Genomic DNA, 10,480 nt, shown 5'->3' with positions numbered 1-10,480 from the left:
TATATTTCTATGAATATTAGTCTATTTTAGGACACCTTTATGATGAGCTTTTGTACTGTAAATGGTTGGTTGTCATTCTAAAATAAGAAACATCTCTGTCTTCTCCACTAAGTCTTGGGAAGTTCAACATTTAAATACTTAATGGGCTTTTTTTTATTTTAGGAAAGAACACATAAGAGATGAGAGTAAAAAGGATGGTGGTTGTCCTTCCAGCGTGGCTATGAAGATGGGTCACTCTGGGGTCATCACATCCTGTACCTGGTTCTCACAATTGCAGATAATGAAAATGCATGTAGCCAGTGCACCCTGAGCTCTGCTGATATGGTGGCTTCCAGCCACATGTGGGGACTTAAATGTATTGAAATTAGATAATTCAGTTTTCCATTTACACTGGACACATTTTCTTTTCTTTTTGTTTTTTTAATGATTTTATTTATGGTTATGCAGGGTCTTCATGCTGCGTGGGCTTTTCTCTAGCTGTGGCAAGCAGGGGCTGCTCTCCAGTGGGGGGGCTTGGGCTTCTCACCGTGGTGGCTCCTCTTGTTGCGGAGCACGGGCTCTGGTGCCTACGGACCTCAGTACTGCGGCTCCCGGGCTCGAGAGCCCCAGCCCAGTGGCTGTGATGCGTGGGCTCAGCTGCTCTGCCACGTGCGGTCTTCTCAGACCAGGGGTGGAACTCGCATCTCCTGCTTTGGCAGGGGGGCGATTCTTACCACTGAGCCGCCAGGAATGCCCTCAGGCATATTTTTGACTAGTTTTCCACGCTTCCATCTGGTAAGAGAGGCCTGGGAGCCAGGAGTCCTCAGCCACAGTGCTGGCTCTGCCATCAAAAGCTCTGGGGCCTCTAGCAAGTGCCTGCCCCTTCCTCAGTCGTGTCTGACTCTGCCCACCAGGCTCTTCTGTCCATGGGATTTCCCAGGCAAGATTACTGGAGTGGGTTGCCATTTCCTTCTCCTGGACACATTTTCAAGTGCTCAGCCAGCCCCGTGGTTTCCTGAACAGCACAGATAACAAAACTTATCCACCCATCAAATAAGGTTCTGCTAGACACTTGACCTAGATCCAGTTAGATCTGGGGAAACTGATTCGTGCGTCAGAACAGAAGACAAATGGTCACACTCTCTCGTAGGAAAGCCTGCATAGAGAAAAATATGTTACCTATTAACTGTGTTAGGCTAAATATTTTTCAAATGGCTTATGTAATGTATAAACAACATTCTTTGAGAGATTTGAAGGAATAGCGTAATCTCAGATTGTCATAAAATGGCCTGATGAACAAAGAATCCCAGCTTCCAGCTTTTCTGCTACTTAGAGGTTAAGGCGATTATCACACCTTGAGCAGATTTGTTACAGAGGTTCAGGCAGTACAGGGAAGGAAAGGCAGCAAGGGCTGTCTTTAGAATTTGGTGTTGTCCAGCTAAGGTGCTGCCTAACTTCTGCTGCCCTCAGCTGTAGATGGCCAGACTTGGAGCACTGCAAGATGGGCCCTAGGTGAGACTACGGGCACAGTGCAGGATGTTTAGGGTTACTGCGACCGAGTGTCATAGCTTATAGTTCAGTCACTTAGTCGTGTCCGACTCTCTGCGACCCCATGAATCGCAGCACCCCAGGCCTCCCTGTCCATCACCAGCTCCTGGAGTTCACTCAAACTCACGTCCATCGAGTCGGTGATGCCATCCAGCCATCTCATTCTCTGTCATCCCCTTCTCCTCCTGCCCCCAATCCCTCCCAGCATCAGAGTCTTTTCCAGTGAGTCAGCTCTTCGCATGAAGTGGCCAAAGTACTGGAGTTTCAGGTTTAGCATCAGTCCTTCCAAAGAACACCCAGGACTGATCTCCTTTAGAATGGACTGGTTGGATCTCCTTGCAGTCCAAGGAACTCTCAAGAGTCTTCAACACCACAGTTCAAACGTCAATTCTTGGGCGCTCAGCTTTCTTCACAGTCCAACTCTCACATCCATACGTGACTACTGGAAAAACCATAGCCTTGACTAGACGGACCTTTGTTGGCAAAGTAATGTCTCTGCTTTTCAATATGCTGTCTAGGTTGCTCATAACTTTCCTTCCAAGGAGTAAGCATCTTTTAATTTCATGGGTGCAATCACCATCTGCAGTGATTTTGGAGCCCCCCCAAAATAGTCTGACACTGTTTATCCATCTATTTCCCATGAAGTGATGGGACCAGATGCCATGATCTTCGTTTTCTGAATGTTGAGCTTTAGGCCAACTTTTTCACTCTCCTCTTGTGCTTTCATCAAGAGGCTTTTTAGTTCCTTGTCACTTTCTGCCATAAGGGTGGTGTCATCTGCATATCTGAGGTTATTGATATTTCTCCCAGCAATCTTGATGCCAGCTTGTGCTTCTTCCAGCCCAGCGTTTCTCATGATGTACTCTGCATATAAGTTAAATAAACAGGGTGACAATATACAGCCTTGATGTACTCCTTTTCCTATTTGGAACCAGTCTGTTCCATGTCCAGTAAACTGTTGCTTCTTGAACTGCACATAGGTTTCTCAAGAGGCAGGTCAGGTGGTCTGGTATTCCCATCTCTTTCAGAATTTTCCACAGTTTATTGTGATCCACACATTCAAAGGCTTTGGCATAGTCAAGAAAGCAGAAATAGATGTTTTTCTGGAACTTTCTTGCTTTTTCGATGATCCAGCAGATGTTGGCAATTTGATCTCTGGTTCCTCTCCCTTTTCTAAAACCAGCTTGAACATCTGGAAGTTCATGGTTCATGTATTGCTGAAGCCTGGCTTGGAGAATTTTGAGCATTACTAGTGTGTGAGATGAGTGCAATTTGTACGGTAGTTTGAGCATTCTTTGGGATTGGAATGAAAACTGACCTTTTCCAGTCCTGTGGCCACTGCCAAGTTTTCCAAATTTGCTGGCATATTGAGTGCAGCACTTACACAGCATCATCTTTCAGGATTTGAAAATAGCTCAACTGGAATTCCATCACCTCCAGTAGCTTTGTTCGTAGTGAGACTTTCTAAGGCCCACTTGACTTCACATTCCAGGATGTCTGGCTCTAGGTGAGTGATCACACCATTGTGATTATATGGGTCACGAAGATCTTTTTTGTACAGTTCTGTGTATTCTTGCCACCTCTTCTTAATATCTTCTGCTTCTGTTAGGTCCATACCATTTCTGTCCTTTATCGAGCCCATCTTTGCATGAAATGTTCCCTTGGTATCTCTAATTTTCTTGAAAGAGATCTCTAGTCTTTCCCATTCTGTTGTTTTCCTCTATTTCTTTGCATTGATTGCTGAGGAAGGCTTTCTTATCTCTCCTTGCTATTCTTTGGAACTGTGCATTCAGATGCTTATATCTTTCCTTTTCTTTGCTTTTCGCTTCTCTTTCACAGCTATTTGTAAGTCCTCCCCAGACAGCCATTTTGGTTTTTTGCATTTCTTTTCCATGGGGATGGTCTTGATCCCTGTCTCCTGTTCAATGTCACGAACCTCCGTCCATAATTCATCAGGCACTCTATCAGATCTAGTCCCTTAAATCTGTTTCTCACTTCTACTGTATAATCATAAGGGATTTGATTTAGGTCATACCTGAATGGTTTAGTGGTTTTCCCTACTTTCTTCAATTTAAGTCTGAATTTGGCAGTAAGGAGTTCATGATCTGAGCCACCGTCAGCTCCTGGTCTTGTTTTTGTTGACTGTATAGAGCTTCTCCATCTTTGGCTGCAAAGAATATAATCAGTCTGATTTTGGTGTTGACCATCTGGTGATGTCCATGTGTAGAGTCTTCTCTTGTGTTGTTGGAAGAGGGTGTTTGTTAGGACCAGTGCATTTTCTTGGCAAAACTCTATTAGTCTTTGCCCTGCTTCATTCCGTATTCCAAGGCCAAATTTGCCTGTTACTCCAGGTGTTTCTTGACTTACTACTTTTGCATTCCAGTCCCCTATAATGAAAAGGACAGCTTTTTTTGGTGTTAGTTCTAAAATGTCTTGTAGGTCTTCATAGAACCGTTCAGCTTCTTCAGCATTACTGGTTGGGGTCTATAAGGGTTTATGAAATGTTAAGAGTTTTGATCAATCTGGCTTGGTTTCTAATGGGTTAATGCTAAGACCTGGTTAGCTCAGGGTGAGAGTTACTGGGCTCCTGAGTTGTCTCATCCATTTGTGGGAGAGTTGTAGCCTGATTCCAGCCCAAGTTCTAGAGAAACCTGTTTATAGAGAAAAGAGTAAAATGGGATTAAAGCTACAATTGCATAAAAAGTTTTTAAGCTCTTACGCACTATTTTATGCACTATTAGGTAGATGCGGGTAATGGACTATTGTAACAGGTTTTGGCCACCTCATGCGAAGAGTTGACTCATTGGAAAAGACTGATGCTGGGGGGGATTGGGGGCAGGAGGAGAAGGGGACGACAGAGGATGAGATGGCTGGATGGCATCACCGACTCGATGGACGTGAGTCTCAGTGAACTCCGGGAGTTGGCGATGGACAGGGAGGCCTGGCGTGCTGTGATTCATGGGGTCGCAAAGAGTTGGACATGACTGAGCGACTGAACTGAACAGGTTTTGACTTCCAATAAACTGTGGAAAATTCTGAAAGAGATGGGAATACCAGACCACCTGACCTGCCTCTTGAGAAACCTATGTGCAGTTCAAGAAGCAACAGTTTACTGGACATGGAACAACAGACTGGTTCCAAATAGGAAAAGGAGTACGTCAAGGCTGTTTTTGTCACCCTGTTTACTTAACTTATATGCAGAGTACCTCATGAGAAACGCTGGGCTGTAAGAAGCACAAGCTGGCATCAAGATTGCTGGGAGAAATAACAATAACCTCAGATACGCAGATGACACCACCCTTATGGCAGAAAGTGACGAGGAACTAAAAAGCCTCTTGATCAAAGTGCAACAGGAGAGTGAAAAAGTTGGCCTAAAGCTCAACATTCAGAAAATGAAGAACATGGCATCTGGTCCCATCACTTCATGGGAAATAGATGGGGAAACAGTGTCAGACTTTATTTTTGGGGGCTCCAAAATCACTGCAGATGGTGATGGCACCTGTGAAATTAAAAGATGCTTACTCCCTGGAAGGAAAGTTCTGACCAACTTAGTATATTCAAAAGCAGAGACATTACTTTGCCAACAAAGGTCCGTCTAGTCAAGGCTATGGTTTTTCCATTAGTCATGTATGGATGTGAGAATTGGACTGTGAAGAAAGCTGAGAGCCCAAGAATTGATGTTTGAACTGTGGTGTTGGAGAAGACTTGAGAGTTCCTTGGACTGCAAGGAGATCCCACCAGTCCATTCTAAAGGAGATCAGTCCTGAGTGTTCTTTGGAAGGACTGATGCTAAACCTGAAACTCTAGTACTTTGGCCACCTCATGGGAAGAGCTGACTCATTGGAAAAGTCTCTGATGCTGGGAGGGATTGGGGGCAGGAGGAGAAGGGGCCGACAGAGGATGAGATGGCTGGAAGACATCACCGACTCGATGGTCATGAGTTTGAGTGAACTCCGGGAGTTGGTGATGGACAGGGAGGCCTGGCCTGCTGCAATTCATGGGCTCGCAGAGTCGGACACGACTGAGCGACTGAACTGAACTGAATAGGTTTTGAAAGAAAGCATGTCCATTGTGATTGGGTAGGGGTAGCACGCAGGCGTTCAAGACCCAACTAGTCGTCTAGCCCTGGGACCTGCATCGCCAGTGGCTACAAAAATTAGATTTCGGGACGGTTGGGTAAACCGGGCTTTCGGAGGCGGGCACTCCCCGCCCCTTACTCCGCCCCGTCCGTTGCCCCGCCCCTGGCTCCCCCTTGACCCCCGCGCCCCGCCCTCCGGCCGAGAGCACCCCAGGCTGATTGGCTCTCAACGGCGTATCCTCGGGCCGGCAGCCAGGCCGGCGCGTCACGTGGCCGAGCGGCGACCTGGGCGCCGAGCCGCGGGCAGACAGGGATGGACCCTCCGACCGCCGGGGCCCAGTCGCTGGGGGCCGCCGAGCAGCCGCGGGGTCTGCAGCTGCCGAGCGGGCGGGAGGCGCCCCCGAGTCCGGGGGTGAGCGCGGCGCGGGGCCTGGGCGCGTCCACCACCTGCGGTCGGGGGCGGGAAGTTGCGGGGGCTCGCGGGGTGTGGGCCACGGAACCGGGGAAGCGCTCCCGGCCCGCTTCGGGCAGCCCGGCCGTTTGGGCGCGCGCCCGAGCTGGAAACAGCCGGGCCGCGAAACTGTGGGGCGGGGCAACCTCGAGGACGTGGGTGGGCGCGCCGGGCTGGGAGTGGTGGCTGTTGGCTCCAGGGCACCTTTGCGTCCTTGCTAAATGGGAGGTGATGCTTCTGACCGAGAGCTGGGGCTGCTGCTGGGGGGCCTGGGCTGGGGCCAGGTGAGGGCGACGAGGAGAGCGACTTTCCCTGAAGGATCTGTGTCCCATGGTGGGGATGCTCAGCTAAGCCAGAGCACCGGATGATGGCTCCTGCGCGCTCTCCTTTTCACTGAAACCAAAAGGCCGCGTTTGACGCAGGCTTTCTAGAAACTTGTTTTCTTTTGCGCGCCAGACGGCTCCCGGTTTCTCAAAGACTGCTATTACAGTCATGTCCTGCCCTTGTTCAGTAATCCCTTTTAGACGGGGAGCTCCTTGAGGGTAGGAACGCGCTATTTAGTGCTGTAAACCCGCTGCGTAGCGTAGTGCCTGGCACTTGACACACGCATATTTATTGAGTGGAAGAGGAATGCTTGTCTAAGCATCAGAGACATCCTAACCAAAATAAGATAGGAAAAATGTAGTGGTAGGCTTATAAAGAAAATTACTTTAGCGGGCAGGTAGGATGAGACTGATTTTGTCAGGCCACAGTAGGAAGGTTCCTGCACTTCCTCTCCAAGATGAGAGGATAGTGGTCGTGGCAGAGGCGTGGAGATGAGGATGTGCAGGGCAAATGGTTGGGAGCTTGGAGAGAGAACTGTGCTGCACAAGTTGACGGAGCCTGAAGGGGCAATGTGGATGCCATGGCGAATTTTGTACTCTAGCAGCGGAGGCCTATTGAGGTTTCTGGGCAGAGTGGTGATTTCCAGTGTGAGGCCGCGGCAGATGGGTGAGTGTGGGCCCCTGGTGGTCCAGTGGCTAAAACTCTGTGTTCCCAATTCAGGGGACCCTGGTGGGGGCTCCCATATGCTGTAACTAATACCTGGTGCAGCCAAATTAAAAAAAAAGAAAAAGTGGGTGAGTGGGAAGGCAGGTAGGGAGCTCTTGCAATAGAAGAGGTGAGAAGTCCCACTATTGGTCAGCAGGAGTGACTGGAAGTTGTCACCGACTACTGGAGATGGAATTAGCTCATTAAATCCAGGTAGGACTAGGTCGTGAGCTAACTGGGGCAGGTGCCAAGCGCAGTTTAAATGTAGGGGCAAAGAAGGTGGGTTTCAGCTCAATAAATGTTATATTCCTGCTGTGTGCTAGGTGTCTTCATTGGTGTTATCTCATTATAAACCTCCTGCTGGGTTAGAACAATTGTTCCCAATTTCCAGAGACGGAAACCCAGGCATGGTGGCTGAAGTGGTATGTCCCAGGTATACTCTGAGTGATAGGGATTGAAGTAAGGTCTTCTCATGCAGGCTGTGAACATTTCTCGCCTCACTTAGAAAGACATCTTCACAGGTGATAGGATTTCAGGAACTCTCTCTCTTTTTTTGTTTTTGGCCATACTGCCCAGATACGGGATCTTAGTTCCCCGACCAGGGATTGAACCCATGCCCCCTGCATTGGAAGCGTGGAGTCTTAGCCACTGGCTTGCCAGGGAAGTCCCAGGATTTCAGAACTTTTGAGTGATGGGAGCAGAGAAACCTAGCGATGGCTATGAAGGAAGATGATTTCCTGGCAACAGCTGCCGATTTCCCTTGAGCAGCTAAAGCTCTTTTGTCCTCATCTGTCGGTCAGTAGATGAAATTTGATAAAAGAGCTATTAGCTAGATAAAAAGTTAAGGTAAAAATGAACACGGAGGTATCCACTGCGGGGAAACAGCAGCCGGCCCCAGGGCTGAGGGAACAAAGGGGTGAGATTGGAATGACTAAAATGTCCAAGCTCAGAGGAGAATTTCAGGGAGCTGAAATTCCAGCCTCTGGGGACGGGGTACTGTCCTGGCTAGTTTGGAGTCTCTGAGCTTGGAGGAGGAGTCCTAAGGGCCCAGACCGATCAAGAGAGGGCCTGGTGAGGGACTTCCTTGGTGGTCCAGTGGCTAAGACTCCACGCTTCAGCGCAGGCAGCCTGGGTTCGATCCCTGGTCAGGGAACTAGATCCCACTGCCAAAATTAAAGATCTTGAGTCCTTCAGCTTAAGAGGTGGTGCAGCCAAATAAATATTAAAAAATTTTTAAAAATGGTAGGGCCCAGTGAGGAGACCGGCTCTGTATGTGCTGGCAGCCTGTACACTGGGTTCAGTAGGCACTCTGTGAAAGCAGGTGATCCTGCCGGCAGGGTTGATGCCTGCAGGAATGGGAAGCAGCAAGTCCCAACCTAACAGGGCACAGTAGAAATGTGGGTCCCAGGGTCCCACCCCAGCCTCGCAAAGGAGGGTCTGAAAGGGTGGATCTGGGGCTAAAATGCTGGCCATTCCCAAGATATCCAAGTCCTGGGTCCTTGTTTCTTCTTCCCGCAGACTGCTTTTGCCCCAGCTGACCACTCCAGTCAGGAGAAAGCGACTGAGAACGCCACAGATCGACTAGGCAAGTAGGCAACAGAGGCTGGGGGGGGCTCTTGGGAGAGACCAAGGAAGTCTGTACTGTGAAAGGTTATCATTGCCAGAAGCCCTTTCTCTCCGTGTCATTTAAACCACCTGAAAATACACACTGTGCCCGATTTGCTCATGTGAGTGAAAAGACCTGGTAATGAATGGCCTCGTTTAAGACAGAACATCTTATTGAAAATAAATTATCAACCCTACTTCTAAAACTGCGAACAGAACAACAGTTTTTAAATAAGTGCTCTGGTGGCTAAGGGGCTCCGCACGCTTGTTACTGTTGCCCTCTTGGTAAGTTTGCCGAACATCTTCCTAGCCGAACACGATCAGGTTGTTTTAAGATGTTCTTTTTGTCGATTTCTTAGCCAACGGAGCACAGAGCATCCCTCACGATAGCCCTGCCCATGGTGAGGGCACCCATTGTGAAGAGGAAGGCTTTGCTGAAGATGACGAAGATTCTGATGGGGAACCGAGTCCCTGGGAGCTGTCAGAAGGAATGTCTGGCTGTCTACCCAAGGAACAGGCCGGTGATCTTTTTCACGAGGACTGGGACCTAGAGTTGAAAGCAGATCAGGGGAATCCATATGGTAGGTGCGGGGTTTCTGGGGTCCTAGGCCAGGCCGTTGTGCAGTCAGAAAGAATCTGCCTGCCAGTGCAGGAAACGCAAGAGATGCGGGTTTGATCCCTGGGTTGGGAAGATCCCCTGGAATAGGAGATGGCAGCCCACTCCAGTGTTCTTGCCAGGAAAGTCCCATGGACAGAGGATCCTGGCAGGCTACATATAGTCCATGGGGTCACACAGGCCAGGCTCCTGAGACCCTCCTACCAGATTAACCCGTAACAGTTTGGAAGAGGGAGCCACGTCTATTAGCTTTGCCTGATAGCTCTTGCAGGTCTGAAATTTCTGTGACGGCTCCTCTTTCATATTGGAGGTGGGGGTTGGTGGGGGGAAGTGCCAGTTTTACATTTTATTTTATAACAGTGTGGGTCTGTTTGAATGTTGAAACAACCTTACTCTCTCCAAATATCTTTGTATGAATGGAGCAGCCGCAGACAGAAGTGCTCAGTTGCTTTCTCTGCACTGCTAAAAACCTGTGTCAGAGAAGCGGGACTGTGGGTGGCCTCAGAATGAAGGTGCTCGGGATTCTCCAGCAACAGAAGACTGTGCATGCGTGTGTGCCCGCCTGTGCATATGTTTAAGCAAAGACGTGCAAGTGTCTGTCCCCTAGGTATTTTTGGGTCTGTCTTATCACACTCCCTCCTTCCTTTTAATCTGTCTTTTAAAACTGCCTGCAGATGCTGACGACATCCAAGGTTGCCTTTCTCAAGAGGTCAGACCCTGGGTGTGCTGTGCCCCGCAAGGAGACATGATCTATGACCCCAGTTGGCACCATCCGCCTCCACTGATACCCCATTATTCCAAGATGGTCTTTGAAACAGGACAGTTTGATGATGCAGAAGACTGAGGGTGTCGCTTTTGCCTGGTGGGTGGGTAGATGGGCCGCTCAGGTCACGGTCTCCTTTCTTTGAGGTGTGAGAGGTCACATCTAGGGAAACATTCCCAGTGATCCCCCAGTCGGGCAAACGGACTGGTGTTAAATAAGGTCCTGAGTGCCCTGGCTCTGTTGTTGTTGTTTTTATAAGCTCCTCCTTGGAACGTGTGTTTATGTCTGTGTTGGGGGGAGGAACCGTGTTCTTTATAAATAAAAGAAGAAAAAAGTCAGTGTGCTTTTGCCTACTTCCTCCCCCTTTTTCGTTAGATAATTCTGAGCAAAGCTTCCTCTCCTTCATTTAAA

The 10,480-nt window shown here is 48.9% G+C and overlaps 1 protein-coding gene across 1 annotated transcript; it reads left to right on the top strand.

Annotated features, from left to right (window-relative positions):
• The first annotated feature begins 5,867 nt into the window (after nucleotides 1-5,867).
• On the top strand, nucleotides 5,868-10,407 carry COPRS (coordinator of PRMT5 and differentiation stimulator). Its single transcript, XM_086360210.1, has 4 exons — nucleotides 5,868-6,017; nucleotides 8,604-8,670; nucleotides 9,050-9,271; nucleotides 9,981-10,407. The coding sequence occupies exons 1-4, from the start codon at nucleotides 5,919-5,921 to the stop codon at nucleotides 10,148-10,150; spliced, it is 558 nt and encodes a 185-aa protein (XP_086216336.1). The 5' UTR covers nucleotides 5,868-5,918; the 3' UTR covers nucleotides 10,151-10,407.
• Nucleotides 10,408-10,480: the final 73 nt, after the last annotated feature.

The sequence above is a fragment of the Bos grunniens genome, chromosome 19, assembly GCF_055505025.1.
Source record: "Bos grunniens cultivar Pamir isolate PY7600 chromosome 19, Bosgru_T2T1.0, whole genome shotgun sequence".
Taxonomy (NCBI): domain Eukaryota; kingdom Metazoa; phylum Chordata; class Mammalia; order Artiodactyla; family Bovidae; genus Bos; species Bos grunniens.
Note: the sequence above shows the minus strand (reverse complement) of the source record. Positions and strands in the feature narration are given on the sequence as shown.

Coding starts and splice junctions, on each gene's coding strand:
- COPRS (XM_086360210.1), top strand. CDS start 5,919: ATGGACCCTCCGACCGCCGGGGCCCAGTCGCTGGGGGCCGCCGAGCAG. Junction 8,671..9,049: donor GAACGCCACAGATCGACTAG/GCAAGTAGGCAA, acceptor TCGATTTCTTAG/CCAACGGAGCACAGAGCATC. Junction 9,272..9,980: donor AGATCAGGGGAATCCATATG/GTAGGTGCGGGG, acceptor AACTGCCTGCAG/ATGCTGACGACATCCAAGGT.